At 47.0% G+C, this 21,528-nt stretch overlaps 1 protein-coding gene and 1 long non-coding RNA gene across 13 annotated transcripts in view; one reads left to right on the top strand and one right to left on the bottom strand.

Annotated features, from left to right (window-relative positions):
* The window catches only part of nbeaa (neurobeachin a), a 42,553-nt gene extending 21,107 nt beyond the window's left edge, over window positions 1-21,446 (top strand). The window contains exons 12-61 of one of the 12 annotated variants that reach the window (XM_088279109.1): window positions 51-203; window positions 945-1,113; window positions 1,240-1,319; window positions 1,407-1,469; window positions 1,652-1,749; window positions 1,831-1,923; window positions 2,116-2,224; window positions 2,305-2,386; window positions 2,662-2,785; window positions 2,948-3,140; window positions 3,209-3,883; window positions 4,004-4,396; window positions 4,541-4,758; window positions 5,100-5,253; window positions 5,730-5,753; window positions 5,973-6,044; window positions 6,898-7,078; window positions 7,193-7,317; window positions 7,533-7,598; window positions 7,698-7,866; window positions 8,478-8,824; window positions 9,003-9,139; window positions 9,237-9,391; window positions 10,007-10,133; window positions 10,446-10,565; window positions 11,000-11,127; window positions 11,694-11,755; window positions 13,061-13,125; window positions 13,342-13,450; window positions 13,573-13,739; window positions 13,960-14,084; window positions 14,740-14,889; window positions 15,244-15,380; window positions 15,443-15,560; window positions 15,833-15,935; window positions 16,013-16,128; window positions 16,443-16,555; window positions 16,688-16,828; window positions 17,011-17,130; window positions 17,203-17,355; window positions 17,447-17,611; window positions 17,684-17,773; window positions 18,156-18,348; window positions 18,474-18,545; window positions 18,639-18,794; window positions 18,857-19,027; window positions 19,103-19,204; window positions 19,370-19,566; window positions 19,797-19,948; window positions 20,233-21,446. In XM_088279109.1, the coding sequence (XP_088135235.1) occupies window positions 51-203; window positions 945-1,113; window positions 1,240-1,319; window positions 1,407-1,469; window positions 1,652-1,749; window positions 1,831-1,923; window positions 2,116-2,224; window positions 2,305-2,386; window positions 2,662-2,785; window positions 2,948-3,140; window positions 3,209-3,883; window positions 4,004-4,396; window positions 4,541-4,758; window positions 5,100-5,253; window positions 5,730-5,753; window positions 5,973-6,044; window positions 6,898-7,078; window positions 7,193-7,317; window positions 7,533-7,598; window positions 7,698-7,866; window positions 8,478-8,824; window positions 9,003-9,139; window positions 9,237-9,391; window positions 10,007-10,133; window positions 10,446-10,565; window positions 11,000-11,127; window positions 11,694-11,755; window positions 13,061-13,125; window positions 13,342-13,450; window positions 13,573-13,739; window positions 13,960-14,084; window positions 14,740-14,889; window positions 15,244-15,380; window positions 15,443-15,560; window positions 15,833-15,935; window positions 16,013-16,128; window positions 16,443-16,555; window positions 16,688-16,828; window positions 17,011-17,130; window positions 17,203-17,355; window positions 17,447-17,611; window positions 17,684-17,773; window positions 18,156-18,348; window positions 18,474-18,545; window positions 18,639-18,794; window positions 18,857-19,027; window positions 19,103-19,204; window positions 19,370-19,566; window positions 19,797-19,948; window positions 20,233-20,323 (7,323 nt within the window). In that variant the 3' untranslated portion in view covers window positions 20,324-21,446. Of the gene's footprint in view, window positions 1-50; window positions 204-944; window positions 1,114-1,239; window positions 1,320-1,406; window positions 1,470-1,651; window positions 1,750-1,830; window positions 1,924-2,115; window positions 2,225-2,304; window positions 2,387-2,661; window positions 2,786-2,947; window positions 3,141-3,208; window positions 3,884-4,003; window positions 4,397-4,540; window positions 4,759-5,099; window positions 5,254-5,729; window positions 5,754-5,972; window positions 6,045-6,897; window positions 7,079-7,192; window positions 7,318-7,529; window positions 7,599-7,697; window positions 7,867-8,477; window positions 8,825-9,002; window positions 9,140-9,236; window positions 9,392-10,006; window positions 10,134-10,445; window positions 10,566-10,999; window positions 11,134-11,693; window positions 11,756-13,060; window positions 13,126-13,341; window positions 13,451-13,572; window positions 13,740-13,959; window positions 14,085-14,739; window positions 14,890-15,243; window positions 15,381-15,442; window positions 15,561-15,832; window positions 15,936-16,012; window positions 16,129-16,442; window positions 16,556-16,687; window positions 16,829-17,010; window positions 17,131-17,202; window positions 17,356-17,446; window positions 17,774-18,155; window positions 18,349-18,473; window positions 18,546-18,635; window positions 18,795-18,856; window positions 19,028-19,102; window positions 19,205-19,369; window positions 19,567-19,796; window positions 19,949-20,232 lie in introns of all 12 variants that reach the window. The other 11 variants (XM_088279105.1, XM_088279103.1, XM_088279104.1 and 8 more) reach the window with 11 other exon arrangements.
* Window positions 6,763-12,716, bottom strand: LOC148320546 (uncharacterized). Its single transcript, XR_015839568.1, has 4 exons — window positions 12,615-12,716; window positions 11,439-11,907; window positions 9,967-10,108; window positions 6,763-7,884 (listed from the first exon to the last, which is right to left on the bottom strand). It is a non-coding gene; the product is annotated as an uncharacterized LOC148320546 (long non-coding RNA).
* Window positions 21,447-21,528: the final 82 nt, after the last annotated feature.

The following is a 21,528-nucleotide window of genomic DNA, read 5'->3' as shown; positions in this document are numbered from 1 at the left end:
TTCTCAATTCATAACAATTGCTGACTTGACGTTTCTCGTCTCGTGTGAAGTCGTCTCGGGTCCACATCACTCGGGCGGTACTGGAGCAGTTCTTGTCCTTTGCCAAGTACCTGGACGGTTTGCCCCACGGGGCGCCGCTTCTCAAGCAGCTGTGCGACCACGTCCTGTTCAACGCCGCCATCTGGATACACACGCCTGCCAAGGTTAGTCGGCGTGTATGTGTGTCTGTTGTGGGTCTCAGAGCTACAAAAAGGAAAAGGAAGGCGACAAAAGCCACTTTCACTTTGCCTGTACAATGGCGGTTTGGAGTCGACTTGACAGTGTGTGAAGATTCGGTGTTGTGGGGGGTTGTGAGTTTCAGCGGTGCATTGTGGTGTTTTAGTTCAATTTGAAATATTTTATTTATTTATTCTGATGCTTATTTTAGCGTATTTTATGTTAATTATGTACAGTAGTGTTTATATATGTATTTTTTTTTAACACAAATCAGTGATGTTTTAATAGTGGTGAGAGCGAAAGTGAGTGATGAGCTGCAAACCTGACGTGATTTGCTGCTGGGCATACCAGAGCGAGACACGAGACGCTTCTGTCGGTCTTAATCAAGACATTCGGTCTGATTGGCTCTCACTTGAAGACGTTATCATCTTCATCATCATCGTCACCTCGGGAGTGTTTATGCCAAACGAGCATACGTCACAACATGTTGTAACTGGGCTATTTTGCGTACTCTGAGATTTTAATCTGAGCTACGAGGTCAGCCGAGTTGTCTTGTTGTGTTTGTGTAGGCGTGTTGTGAGGGTACATTCTTGGAGTTTTGTGGTATATGGTGTAGGTGTGTTTTCTAATTACGCCTGTGTCAAATGTCGTGGTTCTGCGCATGTCCACAAAGAATAATTTTGAGGTCAATAATAATGATTTGTGATGATGTCGCTTATGTGTGGCAGGTTCAGCTGTCTCTGTACACGTACCTGTCGTCTGAGTTTATTGGCACGGCGACCATCTACTCGACCATCCGCCGCGTGGGCACCGTGCTGCAGCTCATGCACACCCTCAAGTACTACTACTGGGCCGTCAATCCGCTAGACTGCAGCGCCATCACACCCAAAGGCCTCGGTGAGCGCGCTCTCGTTTTAGTTTACTGATGGATATCTAGAAATAATATTGTCCCATTTAACAGGAAATGAAAAAGGTGTGCGTTATTTATGTGTGAATCATTCATGCTTGTGTGTGGGTCTTCAGATGGACCTCGGCCGTCCCAAAAGGAGATCATCTCTCTGCGGGCCTTCATGCTCCTCTTCCTCAAACAGCTCATACTTAAGGTAGACATAAATTACATAATTTCGCGAAAAATAGTAATATTATTCAAATTGCTGATATTGCTAATGCTCTGCTTGTGTGTTCCTTAGGACCGGGGTGTCAAAGAAGACGAGCTACAGAGTATTCTCAACTATTTGTTGACCATGCACGAGGTTGGTGCTTTTGAAATATCCTTTAAGGTTGCTCATATTGCCATTACAGCTAATATTGATATTATAGCGAATATAATACGAATACTAATTAATGGTAATCTGGCTAATATCACAAATAGCTCAGGTAAAATAGTTTGTTGGCATCTTCGTGAGTGTAATGTTGTCTTTTCTGCCCCCTACAGGACGAGAACATCCACGATGTGCTGCAGCTGCTGGTGGCACTCATGTCTGAGCATCCAGCGTCCATGATTCCCGCCTTCGACCAGAGGAACGGGATCAGGTGAGGTGAACGTCGTCAGCTAACCTCCCACCAGGAAAAATGACTTCATGACATGAATGTCTATGTCTGTGCGTGTCTCAGGGTGATCTGCAAGCTGCTGGCCTCCAAAAGCGAGAGTATTCGAGTACAGGCCCTCAAAGTACTCGGATACTTTCTGAAGCACCTTGGTCACAAGTCAGTCATTTTTTTTTTTGCTGCGTAAACAATTGAAATGTTGCTAATCATTCAAATGTTGTCGCAAATGTCGCGTAAATAGCGTAAACCTCTAATGTCTCGCATGTCTCGTTTCTTCTTAATATTGCCAAAACTACAAATTCTGTTAAAATGCCAAAAATATTTACTTTGCTGACACAATGTACTTATTAGGAGGAAGGTGGAGATCATGCACACTCACAGTCTTTTCACACTGCTCGGCGAACGTCTGATGATGCACACCAACACTGTGTCCGTCACCACCTACAACACACTCTATGAGGTAGGTGATTGGCTGCCCGGTTACCGCGGTGATGCGCTCACTCACTGGCTCAATATGACATCTTTTTTGGGGCTCTGCAGATCTTGACAGAGCAGGTGTGCACGCAGGTGGTCCACAAGCCACACCCAGAACCGGACTCCACCATCAAGATCCAGAATCCCAGTTAGTCAACATTCTCTTGCGCTATGCTAATATTGTTAACATTATTAATTGGCTGGGATCGCTCATTTTGTCCATATTATCGTCACTGATAGCAATTTCAGTGTTGCTACTGAATGTTGCTAACATTGCCAATATCCCATATTCCCAATCTTATTCTCACAAATAGCTCAAATGTTACTAAAATAGCTAATATCAAGAATAATTGAATTTCGGTAGCCATAATAGCGCTTATATTTCTTAAAATTCCTCTAATGTGTTGATGTGTATTTATGTAGTGATCCTGAAAGTTGTTGCCACGCTGCTGAAGAATTCGTCCCCCAGCTCCGAGCTGATGGAAGTCAGGAGACTTTTCCTGTCCGACATGATCAAACTCTTCAGCAACAGCAGAGAAAACAGACGGTACTTGTCCCGCAACTCCTGGTAGCACTAAAACGTGTTCCGTTCCAAAATTTGTCTAGTTATCATTAGTATGATTCTAATACGGTAGTTGATGATCTAGTTAGTCATTTGGTTTATTCGTGGTTTATGTGGTAATGCATTGGTGCTACATTTGCATTGCAGATGCCTGCTGCAGTGCTCGGTGTGGCAGGACTGGATGTTCTCGCTGGGCTACATCAACCCCAAGAATCCAGAGGAGCAGAAGATCACCGAGATGGTCTACAACATCTTCAGAATCCTGCTCTACCACGCCATCAAATACGAGTGGGGCGGCTGGAGGGTCTGGGTGGACACGCTCTCCATAGCGCACTCCAAGGTCTGAGTCGCTCTGACCCCGCATATGGCTAATATTGTGCATAACGGCTAATATTGCGATGGCTACAGGTGACGTACGAGGCCCACAAGGAGTACCTGGCCAAGATGTACGAGGAGTACCAGCGTCAAGAAGAAGAGAACATGAAGAAAGGCAAGAAAGGCTCTGTGTCCACCATCTCGGGCCTCTCTGCCTCGCCGGCGCCCGTCGTCAACGGCAACCTTGAGATGGACGACACCTCCCAGACACCCGAGAGTGAGGCCGAGTACAGCGAGGGCGGAGGCAGCGGGGCCGGGGGCGACTCATCCCGCAACCTACTGGCGGACGGGGCCGTCAAGCGTGGCGACGCCGAGCAGGGCGCCGGTGTTAGGGTGGAGGTCCACGACCTGCTGGTGGACATCAAAGCCGAGAAGGTGGAAGCCACCGAGGTGAAGCTGGATGATTTGGATTTGAGTCCTGAAGGCCTCGGTGGGGGCGGCGGAACAGGCAGCGGTGGGTCCATGGAGAATGGACCCCTGGTGGAAGTGGACTCGCTCCTGGACAGTGCCTACTGTGCTGTGGTGCAGAACCTCAACGGCACCCTGGTTCCCAAAGACGACGGAGCCACTGCAGCGGCAGTCCGCGTGCCGCCCAGTTTGGGCCTCTCAGGTGTCACCCTGGAGGACGATGGCATCATGGGCCCCCTCATCACGCTGGCTGATGAGAAGGACAGTGTGCCCAGCAACAACGGATTCCTCTTCAGCAAGGTACCAACGGGTCACTTACATGCTAGCATTTGCTAATGCTAATGCTAATGCTAGCATTGACGTCCAAAAGAGCTAACCAACTAGGTTAGCAACTCAACTTTTCCAATACAATATTTCCAGGTCGACGAGAAGCTCCTTCCTGCTTTGGCAGCCACCGACGCCCTGGTCCTGCCCGGTCCGGAACAGCCCGCCCCCTCAGGCGGCACCAGCGCCAGTGACGACCTCAGCCTGCTGGCCCACATGACCAGCTGCAGTTCGTCCGGCGATCTCCCGGAGGACAGGACCTTCAAGATCCAGAGCCCACTGGCCGACATCAGCTCCATCGCAGAGGCCCGGAACTTGGCGGCGTCACGGCCCGACTTTCCTGAGGGAGACGGGGTGGACGTGGGGACAGGCGCCGACGGTGAGGCGGCGGCTCTCAAGGCGGTAGGAGACACGGCCAGCGTCACGTCTGATACCGAGAGGTCGGATGACGGCAAAGAGAAGAAGATATCAACCACTGCAACCACACAGGTGAGCACCAAAGTATTCAGATTTCATGTTTTGGATTTGAAATCAGGTTTCAAACCTGCGTTGGCGTACCAAACTAGCGCCTCAAGGCAGTGTTAAGGTTCAAAGTATGGAATGAAGTGACACGGTGTCAACTCTTGATATCAGGCCTTGCACGGCCGGAGCGCCTCCCAGTTGGAGCGAGACCTCCGTGTGGATCTGGGCTTCAGGGGGATGCCCATGACGGAGGAGCAGAGGCGCCAATTCAGTCCCGGGCCGCGCACCACCATGTTCCGCATCCCAGAGTTCAAGTGGTCGCCCATGCACCAGAGGCTGCTCACTGACCTTCTATTTGCACTGGAGACTGACGTGCACGTGTGGAGAAGGTGAGGCACGTCTGGAAAATTCAGCCCCAGATACAACTTCTCTTAGCAACATGAAATTTAGTAGACAAGTCTGTCACGAGTAGACCCACAAAAAGGTCTCGAGAAGCCATTCCCCAAAAAAACACATGAAGTCTGCCATGTTGGTTTGAAGCAGATATTTTTGGCTAATACTGAAGCACGTTTGACTTGGGAACATGAAATGTGATTGGTTTGTGTTATTATTATTAAAAAGCCTGAAGAAATCGAACAGAAAGTCTGCCATTTTGGATTGAAGTGCTCATTTCAGGCAAATGTCTTCCTCCAATAAAGGGATTTCTGATTTCTGATTCTGATTCTTGCAGCCACTCCACCAAGTCGGTGATGGACTTTGTAAACAGCAATGAGAACATCATCTTTGTGCACAACACCATCCACCTCATCTCGCAGATGGTGGACAACATCATCATCGCCTGTGGGGGCATTCTGCCGCTCTTGTCCGCTGCCACCTCACCCTCCGTAAGTGGCTCCACACTGTGGCGGGAGGGGGAACTGCTGCCGCTTGTTGTTGCGACGGCGACACCTTGTGGTGACACCTGCCATGTTTTAAAAAGTAAAACAAAATGAAAACTGTTTTTTGTGCTTCTTTTTTGAGGTCTAACGCATACTTAACAGTATTTATTGTTTGTTTATCAAGGTGTAGGCAGAACCATAAAAGTACAATTTAATATATGGGAGGCTCTGAGTGGATGGTAAACACCCGAAAAAGTGATCACTCAATCTTTCAAACGTTTGTAATTGATGAAGTGGCCTTTAAAATGGGAAGAAAAAAAATGAAATGAAATGGATTTGTCTTTCTCAAATCTGCACACACCCTGTTTTACTTAACCAACTTAATTTGATGTTCATTTATTTAAATTCCTTTTCTTTTCCTCTCTTTGTGTGTTCTTTGTCGTCTTTTGGTTGTTGTTGTTGTGTGTTCTTTGCATGTGCAGACTTCTAAGAGTAGTGCCAGCAGTGTAAGTTTGTTTCCTTCCTTCCTTTTTTCCTTCCCTTTACTCGCTTTTTCTTCTTTTGGGCTTGGTGGGGTGCCCCCAATTTATGAATTTTGCCATTATCAAAAAAAAAAAAAAAAGATCCTTGATTTTCTACGTGGAAATGCATTGTGTTGGAACTTGGGTGGTCCACTGCTTTGCTGTATTAGTCACTCCTATACTCCGTTTTTATGGACCTTAAAGAGGAGAACGGGAGCGGCTGTGAAGGGCGAGGAGGTGACGCCTGTCCCGGGGGGAGGAGGCGAGGGGGGCGAGGTGGGTAAAGCGTTTAAAAAAAAAAAGACTCCTGAATGATGTCACCACCGGGGGAGCTCCCAGCACCAGTGTGTCCCAACCCCTTAAGTGTGTGTGTGTGTGTGTGCACTTTTTCACTGGAGACGTGTGTGTGATTGACGGGTGAATTATTGCACTGAGAAGTCACGCACAGCCTCTCGTATGTTGCCGCCGGCATGATGCGCACCTCCTCACTTTCTGAGACTGTCAACGTTTTCAAGAATCCTTTGATATTTGCTGCATTACTTTAGCCAGTTCTTTTTTTTGTAAATTATTTCGTTGTAAACAAATAAATAAATTGCTATTTGCAAAATATATTTTTCAATGTTGATAATTTAATTCTAAAGAATAACATACAAAAATAAGCACTAACTGTACGGTATTTCATTTTTTTTTTTTAAATGAACTGTTTTACATGAAAATATTAATATAAACAATTTCACTTTTTTGATTGAATACACGTTTAACTGTAATTACATAAAAAAATAACTACAGCATGGGTTATTTATTAAAATCAACTATTTTATGTAAAAAAAAAAAACAATTTCACTTTTGGTGTGAAATCAGTTGATTAATTATATTTATAATTTAATTTTAGTTTTAAAATTGAATCACATCATTGGTTTATTTTGACCAAATTCATTATTAATAATACACAATTCACAAAAGAGCATTTGTATTATTATTTTTTTTTAAACTTTTCATCTTTTTTAACCTCAACTACAAAAGACCTTGCTCATCTGTTTTTGACCCTTGAGCACCATCGTTTGCCCACCCCTGCTCAAACGATGACCTCATCCTCGCCATGTGCATGCGTGCGTGTCCACACCTTTAGACGGAGCTGGAGAACATCGAGGCGACGCAGGGCATGTCGTCGGAGACGGCCGTCACCTTCCTGTCGCGGCTGATGGCCATGGTGGACGTGCTGGTGTTCGCCAGCTCGCTCAACTTCAGCGAGATCGAGGCCGAGAAGAACATGTCCTCCGGTGGCCTCATGAGGCAGTGCCTCAGACTGGGTGAGAGGACTTTGTGCTCTTTGCGCAACTTTCCCGATTTTCAAACATTCTGACATCACATGCGGTCGTCTCGCCATTTAATGGGACCTATTTTGCGTTACTTGTGTGTGTCAGTGTGCTGCGTGGCGGTGAGGAACTGTCTGGAGTGCCGGCAGAGGCAGCGGGATCGGAATTGCAAGTCTTCTTTGACCAGCAGCAAGTCGCAGGACAGCCTGCACGCCACCGCCGCTGCCAGCAAGGTGGCGCTCTCGCTCTCTTTATTACACACACACACAACTTGAGAAGAAAACAAAATACGTTGTAATATATTATCTTGTGATATGAGTGGGGAAAAATTAATTTAAAAAAAGGAGGAAAAGTAAAATAAGTGGAAAAATAAATAGGAAAAAAAATATTCAAACGACATAAAAGGGATAAATTAATTTAAATGGCCCTGTGTGTTTGTGTTCAGCAGGACCCGGACCGCCTCCTACAAGACGTGGACATCAACCGTCTGCGTGCGGTGGTTTTTCGAGATGTGGTAAGTGTGTTGTGTTAGTCCGACCACACGTCACATAACGTGATTGCATAACATTATATGTGTCTTTTCTTTTTTTTTTTTTTTCCTCCCTGACTGCAGGACGACAGCAAGCAGGCTCAGTTCCTGGCTCTGGCCGTGGTCTATTTTATCTCGGTGCTGATGGTGTCCAAGTACAGGGACATCCTGGAGCCTCAGCGGGAGATCAGCAGATCCACCAGCCTATCGGGACGCAGCATCCGACACGAGATCAACTCACCCACCAGCACGGGTGAATTTATTTTTACTTCTACAAAAAAAACAAAAAACACAAGTTGTCATAAAATGAAATTGAATGCAAACAATTGAACAGTTTTTGCCTTACTTTTTGCTTCACTTCGATGGACATTGAACTGTTCTTCTTTGTTTTATTTAGTTTGACAGTAAACTTGAATAGTGAGTGGAAAAAAACCTTTTGAAGGTTCTTTTTTGAATAATTGTTCACTGTCTGCCTAAGTGCTGCGTGTTGTGAAGTGTGTTGTGTTCACTGCCATCATACGGCACTCATCGCAAAAATAAAATAAAAATCTGAACATTGGCTTGTTTCTCAAAAGTCAGATCAATTGTGTCTCAAGGCAGAGCTGTACTATCAAATTTTCTCGACACTTTAAAAAATTTGAAATCTCGCAAATCTCGAGCCATCAAGTTGTGCATCAGTCACTACAATGGACACCTACTTGATTTTTTTTCACTGTGACAAGTCTTCTAGTTACTTCAGTGTGCTGCTATTCAAAAGCTCTTCCAGATGCTTGAGTCTTGACAGCCGAAGTGTCGACTAGTGACCGACGCGCAACTTTGACAAACGTCACGAATGTTATCATTATTTCTTCCTCGCGTCTCCAGAGCACCCGTCTTCTGCCTTCTCCGACCGTGACAAGCAGACGCCCACCCCCGTGGACGACTCCCCCCGCGCCGGCCTACCCCACACGGACTCGGGCATCGGCGAGGAGGGCCACGTGGGCGGCTCTCTCAACGGCTCCGAGATGGGCCTGGGACTCGGCCTGGGCCTGGTGGGGCGGGAGACGGACCGGGATGTCGGCGGCGGCCAGGCCGACCTCCTTTGTAGTCTGTCGGACGTCAGGAGGTCGCAGGAGAGCCTTCTGGACTCCCCCCACAACCCCAACGCCGGACAGGCGCCCCCTTCGTCCATTTCCAGCATCAGCCAGACCAACAAAGGCATCAACGTCAAGGTGACCGACATCATTAGCGAAATCTAACTTTTAAAAAGCATCATGACTAATGTCAAAGAACAAAAGTAAGATGAACTAAAGAAATTGTGCACCTGATTAGTGTTAGTTCGACTGCAGCCCGTTTAGGCAGCCCCTCTGAATGAGTTTAACGAGATGTTTCCGTCTGTGTCCATTGCAGGAGATCCTGAAGAGCCTGGTGGCCGCTCCGTTGGACGGCGGCGAGTCGGGCCAAGAGTCCGGCCCGACGCCATACCACCCCGATCCCGCCCTGAAGACCCACCCCATGCTGCCCATGCAGTTCCACTCATTTGATAGGTTGGTTGTCATCCATCCAGCAGCGAGTCGATTCTCTTTCGGACTGCCGCCATCATCTCCTCGTCAATCGGAACCACTCTGTCTGTCTGTCTCACAGGAGCGTTGTTGTTCCAGTGAAAAAGCCGCCGCCCGGCAGCCTCTCTGTCAATACGGTGGGCACGCCTACCACCGGGGGCGCCGCCGCTGCCGGCAGCACGCCAAACATCTTCGCCGCCGCCACGGCAACGCCCAAGAGCATGATCAACACCACAGGTGACCGATCACATCCATAAATACGTCTCGAAGTGCATTTGCGCTCAGAATCGTCTGGACGCCTCGCAGAATGCTGATGGGCGGATCCATCGGACGTGGTCTTAGTCAGACGTGAGGTGGTGTGCATCCGAGGAGCGTAATGAGCTCCCTCGCATGGATTTGTTTCGATCGATCGTCAGCCTGTCGGCACTAACCACGAAGGGCGCGAGGCACATTAGAAGGAGAGCAGCAGCAAAGTGAAATTCTGTCAGGATTCGTTTTAGAGTTTTAACTTTCTTTTCCGATTGAAGTTATTTTAATTATTTGCTTGTCTGTATTTATGTAAATGTCTGTGTATAGGTAACAAGTAATTAAAGAAATGTGTTTTATTTATTGTTACTTTAGTTCATAAAGTTCATTTGTTTTGTTTTTCCATCACCTGTATTTATTTATTTTTCATTTTTGTTTATTCATGTTGCTTTTTTTGTTATTATAAAAGAAAACATCCATTTAGGGCCTGACCAATAGTATTGATTTGTAGAAAAAAAATCACATCAATCAAGTGGTTGATTTATTTTCACTCATCGGCATTTTACCTGTTCTTCTGCTCCCCATCCATCCGTCCATCTTGTCCAGGCGCCACAGATTCTGCGTCGTCTTCATCGTCTTCGTCGTCCTCGTTTGTGAACGGCGCCACCAGCAAGAATCTGCCCGCCGTCCAGACGGTGGCGCCCATGCCTGAGGACACCATGGAGAACATGAGGTCAGAAAGAGCTGTCAACCTTTTTCCTCCCGTCTTACTCTTCCTCGTATGGCTTCGGTTTTTGTTCACTTCCTGCTTCACCTGCTCTCGCTTCTCTCATTGGTCCTCATTCTCCCCCTGCAAAAAGCCTCCCCACAAAAAAAAAAAAAAAATGTTTTCAAAGGACAACAACAACATTCTGCCATTGGTTAACGTTCTGTGATGTCACATGGTTGGCATGAGTCAGCATTCTGTGATGTTTGCCTGTTGCTTGACATTCAGGTCGCACGTCCCTTAATCATATGTGTGTGTGTGTGTGTGTTTGTGTTGCAGTGCCTATTGCGAGGTGGCGCAGTGTGCGTTGCGCAGCGGTCAGACGCCCCCTGAGCTCAAGTCTTTTAGCTCACTGGCAGGCTTCCAGGCAGCCCCTCGAGATGCAGGACAGTGTTTTAGGCAAGGAATACGCTCCGCCATGTGCCCCCCCCCCATTTATTTAAAACAAACTAATTATTTCTTAAACTAAACAGTTGTTCATGTAATATTGTTTGTTTTACAATTTTTGTGTTATATTTTTTCTTAGAACTCATTGAGAGCATTTATTTAATTGAACTAAACACATTTTCAGTGTTAAATTTATTCACTCTCAACCAATTTATCAATAAAAACTAATGATAAATGTATAAAGTCTAAAATATCAACTTAAATAAGAAATTAAATTTTTTGAAATCTGACATTTAATTTTAAGGCCATATCACCCAGTCCGTGTTCGTCTTTCCTGCCTTTTGTTTTGCCTCATGCGCCCCCCCCTCCTGCATGTTCACCCCCCCCGCCACTCCACTATGACGCCAACAATGATTTGTTGTGTCCCCCCCCGACCCCACACGCAGTATCACCACCAAGCTGGAGAGAGCCCTGGAGAAGGTGGCCCCGCTCCTGAGGGAAATTTTTGTGGACTTTGCGCCCTTCCTGTCACGCACGCTGCTGGGGAGTCATGGGCAGGAGCTGCTCATTGAAGGTACAGGTGCTGTACAACAAACCTTACTACTCTACTACGCGTCTGCTTTCGCTCCACCACCGTCTCCACTCATCGTCTGAGTGAGTGAGTGAGTAATTATGTAGGTAAGTGAGTGCGAGGGATTGAGTGGATAGGTTAGTGAATGAATGTATGAGTGTTTCGTCTTCGAGCTGGCTGCTTCACTCATTCACCAAGCAGGTATGACGTCCTTTCTTTTAAAGTGTAGCATCCGTTAATGTTAATCACTATTATTATTATTATTATTATTCCCATGACTTTTAAAGATGTGCGTCACTCTTCCTGCTGCTCACCTGCTTCTTGGCGTCCTGTTCTTGTCCTCCACTGTCTTCATGTCTTCTTTCTCTGTTCGTCTTATCTTCCTCGCTTCTTTTCTCCTTCCTCTCCTCTTCTGATGGTGTTTGTTTTGTCTTCTCTGTTGCATGCTTTTTATAAACTCTTCAATTTGGACAACTCCAGATGATATTTTGGGCTCTGCCTCCAGAGAGCGTGTCTGTGCGTGTGCGTGATCAGGAAGGCTTGTGACTAAGTGTCCCCACGCTCTGCAGGTCTGGTGTGTATGAAGTCCAGCACGTCGGTGGTGGAGCTGGTCATGCTGCTCTGCTCTCAGGTCAGTTTTTTTAGCTGAACTCGACTGCTCCCGGTTGTCCATGCAGGCACGAGAAGCCTTAGTGTTTATTGATCAGCCTTGTAGCATGTGTCGAAGCGGCGCATTGCAGATGTAATACAATATGTATGTCCTTCAAGACAGTCTTCTTGGGCCTACAGAAGCCATCACAAGCAAAAATGTCTTTTTTACTTATTAAGATAATATGAAATAAAAGTTTCATTCTCAGAGGGGTGACTTTTTCTGGAAATTCCTTTTGGTCTTAAAAAATAAATCACTGTTTATCCTATAACAATAGAAAATCTGGTCAAATGTGATGTTTTTTTTCTGACAGCATTTTCTTTTAAAAATCTGCAAAAGTACAGCTTTTTCTTTGGACATATGCCTTTTTTCTAAAATGTGAAACTTTAATCAAAAAATAAATAAATCTTTGAAGCGGAACGACTTCTTATGGAAAAATAATCGCTTTTGATTAAAAAAAAAAAAAAGACCTCTGGCATAAAGAAATGGTCCAATGCTGTTTTTCGTTCCGCAAAAGCTAACCATTTCACTTTTATTTTCATTTGTTTATTAAATAGAATTTTAAAATGGTCCCGAACCAGGAAAATGAAAATCTTAGCAATATTACTGAAATCAGCTTCATTTAACTCCCATTAAATAATTAATTAACTACTATTAAATAGAACAAAATGCCACTTATTTGAAATGAGCTAATTCCTGATGACAATATACTAAAATGATAGTACATGCAATATGGTTAAACATAATTATGAGAGTGAACAACTATGATTTTTGTGATGTTAAAAAAAACAGCAATAAAGTTAATAATGTATTGATTAAAAAAAAACAAAAAAAAACTTACCCTGACACCAGTTTTACTCTTTTTCGTCTAAAAGGGTGACATAAGCATTCCAACTATTGTCTTTAAGTTCTTCCGCGTTCTCCCGTCTGGAGCTCCGTCTTGGTGTGGTCCATCAGGGAGCATCTGCTTCTGCCTTTTACCTTCCTGCTCATCCCCTCCTCCTCCCTCGTGTAGTGTTACCCGGGCAGACTCCGGCCTTCCCGGCATTAGAGGCCCAGGAGAGGAAACCCGAGCCCAGATATCGATCGTGTAACGGGACACGCTTTCCCTCGCGTGTCCTTGGAGGCCCTAAAAGCTCCATTAGCATGCAGCTAATGTGCAGCACTCATAGCTTTTAGCAACTTCCTACACGCCGATGTGACGCCCAAAAAGCAGCACTCATTGATTGTCTTCCTCTTTGATGTAAAAACCAAAACTCATGTAAATGCGCGTTTATTGCGTTTTAGGAATGGCAGAATTCCATCCAGAAGAACGCAGGACTGGCTTTCATTGAGCTTATCAATGAAGGAAGGTAACTACAATAAATATTGTGGGATTTACACAAACAAACAAAAAAAAAAAGAGTACAATCTGATTTTTTTCTATTTTAATGTCAAAATGACCATTTTTCTCTTAAAAAAAACATTTTTTCTTAGAGTATGTTTTTTTTCTTTCTTTTTTTTAAATTTAGCTGTAATACAGGCTCTGTCCGTTTTGCAGCCTTAACAGTCGATTTGTGTGTTGCCAGGCTTTTGTGTCACGCCATGAAGGATCACATTGTGCGTGTGGCCAACGAGGCCGAGTTCATCTTGAACCGCCAGCGAGCAGAAGACGTGCACAAGCACGCTGAGTTTGAGGTACGCCCCCGGCAGTACACAAATCTTAAAATGATATGTTTTTGGAGTCTAACCTCTCGCCTTCCAACGTCGAGCATTGAAATATTTCCAATCCAAATGTTTATCGTGAAATGTTTTTGCAGTCGAACTGCGCCCAGTACGCGGCCGACCGTCGCGAGGAGGAGAAGATGTGCGACCACCTGATCAGCGCCGCTAAGCACCGAGACCACGTGACCGCCAACCAGCTGAAGCAGAAGATCCTCAACATTCTGACCAATAAGCACGGAGCTTGGGGCACCATGTCGCAGAGGTCAGTCGGCAGGGAAACCTCACGCTAAACTGGCACTGGTGAAGCAGCATGTGGCTCTTTGTTGTTTTTTTTTTTATGCTGTTCTTTTTTACGTTCATGCTGAGTATGAGTGTAGAAAAATATGACCTAAATTTCCAAATATCACGAGCTTTCAATCAATTTTTAAAAATATTTTCTGGCCTGTCACTTATTGTCTCCTCCCCTTGTTGATCTCTTTTAGCCAATTGCACGACTTCTGGCGTCTGGACTACTGGGAGGACGACCTGCGCAGGAGGCGGAGATTTGTGAGAAACGCCTTCGGGTCCACGCATGCCGACGTGGCGCTCAAATGTCTCGATGACTACGGTCAGTTTCAGCTACTTAGCAAACTTTAAAGTTTTCGATCAAATTTTAAGGGCGCAACAATGTCAAACTCGCAAAAAAATGTTTTTCCTTCATTTTCAGCCAATCTTCTGCTAACTCGTTGGACACTTAGAAATGACATAGCTCTTCATATTTGTTGTCAAAGAGCTCGCCTGAAAGTCTTGCTGGTGGCTTTCCTGATATGTATTTATTTTGTCAATAAGGCCTCAAATGGCGATATCATCTCCAAATAACCGTCTTTTCAGTTTGAAAAGATAATCGCGCCAAAAATCATTTTGCAACAAACAACAATTGAGTCAGAACTTGAAATAAAGGTCTTAATAGACACTTCCTAGATTTGTAATTATTTTGTCAATATGTCCTCATCGAATGACACACTATCCCAAAAAACATGTTAAGATTGAAAATGTGATACATAACAACGTCAGAAACACATCAATTCAGACCTGCAATTAGAAGTCTTGGAGAGAGTTTTTCTGCGCTGTAATTATTTTGTCTATAGCACTTCATACAATATGATAACAAAAAAAACCATTTCAGTTCAACTATCTCTACTACTTAAAGCTTGAAGACGAACTATGTGTGTCTCTCTTACTGTTCATGCAAGCTCCTCACGCGTTACGTCGTCTTGAAACAGGCATGGAGGAAGAGGAGGAAGGTGTCAAGTCCAAGAAAACCTTCCGCAGCCAGTCGGTGGTGGCGCAGAACCCGGAGGCCGAGTTGATGCTGGAGGGCGACGACGACGCCGTCAGCCTACTGCAGGAGAAAGAAATCGACAACCTCGCTGGTAAGACGCTGAAAGTGGCCGCGTGCGCTCGCGCACTCTCGGCGCTCCCTGGTGACTCAACTGTCTTTTATTTCTAGCGCCTTTCCGACCCCGACTTTTTACTTCCAGAGGCAAGTTGTGCTGGGCTCAAGCGTTAGCAGACTAACAGCAGAACAAAATCAGATCATCAACTCGATCATGTTTAACTTTTAATCACACAAATTGTAACCTATATAAAAAATTTCAAATTGTTTTTTTTTAAAAACTAACAAAGGTCATCACAAAACAAACGTCAGCGATACGAATCAACACCGACAGCGAACTCAAACTTCAACTTTGGCTTAAATGTAACTTTTCCAACGTCGCCCCCTGCAGGCCCAGTGGTGCTGAGCACGCCGGCCCAGCTGGTGGCGCCGGTGGTGGTGGCCCGCGGAACGCTCTCCATCACCACCACGGAGATCTACTTCGAGGTGGACGAGGACGACCCTGCCTTCAAGAAGGCCGACGCTAAGGTGAGGACGCACAAACACAAGCCGAGTGTAACGTTGGCGTGACGTTGTCGTTGCGTGTGCAGGTGCTGGCCTACTCGGAGGGTCTGCACGGCAAGTGGATGTTCAGCGAGATCCGAGCCGTGTTTTCCAGACGCTACCTGCTGCACAACACGGGCCTGGAGGTCTTCATGGCCAACAGAAGTAAGATTACACTCAAAAGTTTGGAAGGACACCAACATGTTCGGAGATTCAGCCCGGCAGCCTGTTTCTCTTAACAACATGAAAAAAAAAAAAGGCTCAAGAAGCCATAACTGGAAAAACTACTTTTCAGACCCTTACCAATATCTTCCCAAATCCAATTTCGGTACACCAAATTTGGCAAACAACTCGGCCATTTTGTTTTTTTACGGTAATTTTTTCTCTTGAAAAATCTCATCAGCGTGATTAGTAATGATCCCCCTCTTCCTCGCCAGCGTCGGTGATGTTCAACTTTCCCGACCAGGCCACAGTCAAGCGGGTGGTCTACAGCCTCCCGCGGGTGGGCGTCGGAACGAGCTACGGGCTGCCTCAAGCCAGGTAGGTGCCGGCTGCCGATGGGCGACCTATCTTGCGCTCTTTCACCACTGACCTGAGTTTGGGATGTTTGTATGTAGGCGGATCTCGCTGGCCACGCCGCGTCAGCTCTTCAAGTCGTCCAACATGACGCAGCGTTGGCAGCGAAGGGAGATCTCCAACTTTGAGTACCTCATGTTCCTCAACACCATCGCAGGTTAGCGCAACAACCTAGCATCACATTTTTTTCCTTAAACCTGGAAGACTTTTCGGAGTATTTTTTAAAATTTTTTAAATAAACTAAGATGGTTTGGAATCGTCAAACCTAGCAAACAATTTTCCGGAAAGCCCGAAGACAAGCTCAAGTCTTGACTGTCGCTAGTTTATTATTTATGTTTATATCTTCAATTTGGATGAGAGGATTAAACTGTCGCGTTATAATGAAACTGAAAAATTCTTCACAATCCTTCACTGTGCTGCTGTAAGCTGAAGAGCTCGTTAATGAGCCACACGTGATGTTGGCGTCCACAGGGAGGACGTACAACGACCTGAACCAGTACCCCGTCTTCCCCTGGGTGCTGACCAACTACGACTCAGAGGAGCTGGACCTCACGTTGCCCGGCAACTTCCGAGACCTTTCCAAGGTACGAGTGCTCTTACATTTTCGCGCCGTTATGTCACGGCAACTCGTCAGCTGTGAAAAGTCAAAAGGATGTTCAACTGTGAACCATACTGACTCCTGTTTTTTTTTTTTCTCGCTTTCTGGTTTTGTGCAGCCCATAGGTGCTCTGAATCCCAAGCGGGCCGCGTTCTACGCCGAGCGCTACGAGACGTGGGACGACGACAGCGCGCCGCCCGACCACTACGCCACCCTCTACTCCACGGCGCACTCCACCCTCATGTGGATGCTCAGAATAGTGAGTCACCGCAGGAGCCGCCGTGGCTGCGGATTGCGCCGAGAAAATCGGTGCATTTCATTTTAAACTCCACGCCAGATTAATTTTAAGTTCCACTTGACAGCCAACGTGTGGGCCTGCAGTACTTGTCCAATTTCGAAGACAAAATGATTTGATTTGACTTGAATCACTTTTGTCCACAGGAGCCATTCACCACCTTCTTCCTCAACGGCAACGACGGCAAGTTCGACCACGCCGACCGAACCTTCTCAGGCATCGGCCGTTCGTGGAGGAACTGCCAGCGGGACACGGCGGACGTGACGGTAAGGCGGCCGGTCGAGGCGTCCTCCACCTCCGCAGGGAGCCCCTCTGACGACACTGTGGCGCTCCCGCAGGAGCTGATCCCGGAGTTCTACTACCTGCCCGAGATGTTCGTCAACAGCAACGAGTATGAGCTGGGCGTGCGTGACGACGGGCTGCCCGTCTGCGACGTGGAGCTGCCCGTCTGGGCCAAGAAACCCGAAGACTTTGTGCGCATCAACCGCATGGTGAGGCCGCCGTTTGAGTGATCGGCGGCAAAGCATCTTGCAGCGGTTGCCACAGAAATGTTTTCTTCCCCGTTGCCCGCTGCCCGTTTAGGCGCTGGAGAGTGAGTTTGTGTCGTGCCAGCTGCACCAATGGATCGACCTGATCTTCGGATACAAGCAGCGAGGCCCCGAGGCCGTGCGGGCGCTCAACGTCTTCAACTTCCTCTCGTACGAGGGCGCCGTCAACCTGGACAACCTGGACGCAGCGCAGCGAGAGGTCGGCGGATCGCTCGGCGCAACCCGTCGAGGCTCTGACGTTCTCGAGACTGACGCTTCTGTGTCCGTGCAGGTGATGGAGGCGCAGATTCAGGCGTGTGGGCAGATCCCATCGCAGTTGTTAATTGAGCCGCACCCGCCTCGATCCTCCGCCATGCACCTGGTGAGACACGGCGACCATTCACACACACGTCACGTGTCTGTGCTCGCTCGCTGTTGTCCAGAAGCGAGTTTCTTAACTGTTTAACGTCACCAAAGTGGTGCATGAGTACTTCACAAAATCTAGTCTAAATTAAAGCGTAAAACACCGACAAGAGGAGGAACGCCATCGCTTTTGCATGCCTTTTTAATGGAAGTGTTGCCGTTTAGTCTCTACGCTTCTTCCATGTCAACCCGATCCCTTGCTCCTTGGTGTGAACCTGCCGTGACCCTCGTTTCCCACTAATCTTTCCTTTTCCCTTCCTTCCTTTCCTCCCTGGTTCTGTCTCTTCCTCCATTTCCATCCCCCTCTTCTTCTTCCTGGCTCTCTCTGTCTGTCTCACCAGTGTTTCCTTCCTCAGAGTCCTCTGATGTTTAAGGATCAGATGCAGCAGGACGTGATCATGGTGCTCAAGTTCCCGTCCAACTCTCCCGTCACGCACGTGGCCGCCAACACGCTGCCTCACCTCAGCATCCCCGCCGCCGTCACCGTCACGTGCAGCCGCCTCTTCGCCGTCAACCGCTGGCACAATACCGTCGGTCAGTCTGTCTGTCCGCAAAGCGTTTACAGATCCCGTTCGATGTATCGGTCGTTCTCATTTAGTTCAAGAGGAGTCCAATTTCTCACATTATTCTTGAAGTGGATTGTGTTGGACTGCCACCAGGCCTGCGAGGTGCACCAGGATATTCCCTGGAGCAAGCTCACCACCTTCCCATCGAGATGGACCCTCTCATAGGTCAGTGTGCTTCGTGTATTCAGCCAGTCACAAGCGAGCCCGTTTGAAAAGGGGCAGCGGTGAGTAACGTGTCCGCGTGCTTCTTCCAAGCAGCCAACAACTCCGGCACCAACAAGCGTCAGATCACGGACCTGGTGGACCAGAGCATCCAGATCAACACGCACTGTTTCGTGGTGACGGCCGACAACCGCTACATCCTGGTGTGCGGCTTCTGGGACAAGAGTTTCCGGGTCTACTCCACGGAGACTGGTACGAAGCATCGGATGGTTTGGGTTCTGAGCCGCCTTTTAAACCCTTGACACTCCCCACAGGGAAGCTGACCCAGATTGTGTTTGGCCACTGGGACGTGGTGACGTGTCTGGCCCGGTCCGAGTCCTACATCGGGGGAGACTGCTACATTGTGTCTGGCTCCAGGGACGCCACTCTTCTTCTGTGGTACTGGAGCGGGCGGCACCACATCATCGGGGACAACCCCAACAACAGTGAGCGCCGGACCGGAGACACCAAGCGGGTCCCGACGAGAAATGCCACAAACACGTTTTGATATTTTAATACAGGTGACTATCCCGCCCCCCGGGCCGTCTTGACGGGACACGACCACGAGGTGGTGTGCGTGTCTGTCTGCGCCGAGCTGGGATTGGTCATCAGCGGTGCCAAAGGTAAGCCAAATATTGTTCTTGAATTGCATCGTGGGGCTGAGATGATCTGAATTTTCTCAATATCGTTCATGAATCAAAAAATATTGCTGCGATCTCCATGAACCAATCATCAATCATGATTCATCTCAGTGATTGCGTCAAAACGTGCGTCTCGCGGCTCCTTAGAGGGTCCGTGTCTGGTGCACACCATCACGGGGGACCTCCTGAGGGCTCTGGAGGGTCCCGAGTTGTGCCAGCAACCTCGTCTGATCTCGGTGTCCAGCGAGGGCCACTGCATCATCTACTACGAGCGAGGACGCTTCTGTAACTTCAGCATCAACGGCAAGCTCCTGGCTCAGATGGAAGTCAATGACTCCACACGGGTGAGGCTTTAAAAACTCATTTCAAGTCTTCCAGATTCGGTATATAGCCTTTGAAACAAACAATGTCGTTCTTGATAAGCAAGACGTTCTCATTATTATATTGTTTCTGATTAGCCGCGTAGGCTTTTTGAATTATACGAGATCGTTACAGATGAGCCAAATATCATATCTGAATTGAATTGCCGAGTCCTTTAACCTTGTCTCAAACACCTCCGCTTGCATCCCGCCAGGCCATCCTGCTGAGCAGCGACGGGCAGAACCTGGTGACAGGCGGCGACAACGGCGTGGTGGAGGTGTGGCAGGCCTGTGATTTCAAGCAACTCTACATCTACCCGGGATGCGACGCTGGCATCCGCGCCATGGACCTGTCGCATGACCAGAGGTAACCATGGCGACCACGCTGGCCTTTGGGACTGTTGCCATGGAAACAAAACTGGAAACTGTTGTCGTGTTGCTATGGAAACCGTGTGTTTGTCGGTGGACTGTTCCCAAGGAGAATGTGGCCTAGGATGTTGTTGCATGGAAAAATTCTTCCTAGGGAATCTGTTTCCAAGGAGACTGTTGTCTGGGAAACTTAGTGAAGCTGTTGCCAAGGAGAATGCTACTGGCAAAACTGTTTCCACAGGGAAACTATTACTGTCACCTGACTTTTTGTTTTTGCCACAGAACGCTCATCACCGGCATGGCGTCCGGCAGCATCGTGGCGTTCAACATCGACTTCAACCGTTGGCACTATGAGCATCAGAACCGCTACTGAGGCTGCAGGAAAGCAACTCTCCAGGTACACAAGAAGAAGACGTGATGTTCTGTTTTCTTTGACGAGACTGTGTGTGCCCTCACACACTGACATGCTCGCAGACACACACACACACACACACACGTACACACTTGCACACACACACCCGAGCCCAAAGACAACACACCCAACAGAGTGCGGATTGGTCGCTGGTGCTGGCGGGTCAGGTTCTGGGTTTGGGAGTTGTGCTTTAACGCTTCAGTGAGCCGGAAACTCTTGGCGGAGATGATCCGCCTTTCGGTTTCTTTTATGATTTGGATTCTTTTATTTTGGTGTAAATACAACTCGGCCTCTTTTTTATTTTATTTTTTTTTTGCGTGTGTTCTTTAATTTATTGCTGTCTGTAACATAATGTTGTAAAAACAAGAACGGCGACCATGACGACGATGGTGAGAGAGGCGTTTTTGCTGGAGATGTTAGCGACCAGGATGAAGACCTCCACCACCGCCCCTGCCCCAACACACAACACTTATCATTTATATTTTAATTTTTTTTTCTACATTTAGTGATCGTCGTGTCAAATATGTACATAAAAAGTCTCGCTTTTTCCGGCCCATGCGCTAACATTATTTAAAAAGAAACCAAGTTTGTTGTTTTTTTTTTTTCTATTTGCACTTTGCACCAATCACGCATCATTATTTATGATTAGACTTTGTTTCTTATTGCTCAACAGCCTTTTCATGGGGGGGGCTTTAATAGTTATGATTGCGATTATTCTTACGATGGGCCGGGTTCTTTCAGTTCCTTCTCGTCCGGGGCCGGGATGAATTCTTTGTGCATCGATGTTTGTATTTAAACGCTCACGTGTGAAGATTTTACAGCAATATGACGACGAGCGTGCGCACGACCGTTGTGGACGCACACGCACGTAACTCTAGACACACACATATACACGCATACACGTACACGCAAAAACGCATCCAAAAACCGACAAACGAAGAAGAAGAAAAAAAGGTGAAATATTTTTGGATCTATGAAACCCTCAAAAACTATTGTATTCATGTTTTATTGCAAAGATGTAAAATATGACATGTGTGAGTTGGAAAAAAAATCATAAGAAAAATAAATTATGCAAAGAAATTGACGACTTGGCTTTTTGATTGATGCATTTAACAACCTTTGTCACAAGCAGCAAATTTTGCTCTTTTTTTCTTTTTTTTTTGCTC

This window comes from Idiotropiscis lumnitzeri, chromosome 17 (assembly GCF_059441095.1).
Source record: "Idiotropiscis lumnitzeri isolate Australia: NSW breed Sydney's pygmy pipehorse chromosome 17, RoL_Ilum_1.0, whole genome shotgun sequence".
NCBI lineage: Eukaryota > Metazoa > Chordata > Actinopteri > Syngnathiformes > Syngnathidae > Idiotropiscis > Idiotropiscis lumnitzeri.
The sequence above is the reverse complement of the archived record's forward strand: the minus strand, read 5'-3'. Positions and strand labels throughout refer to the sequence as shown.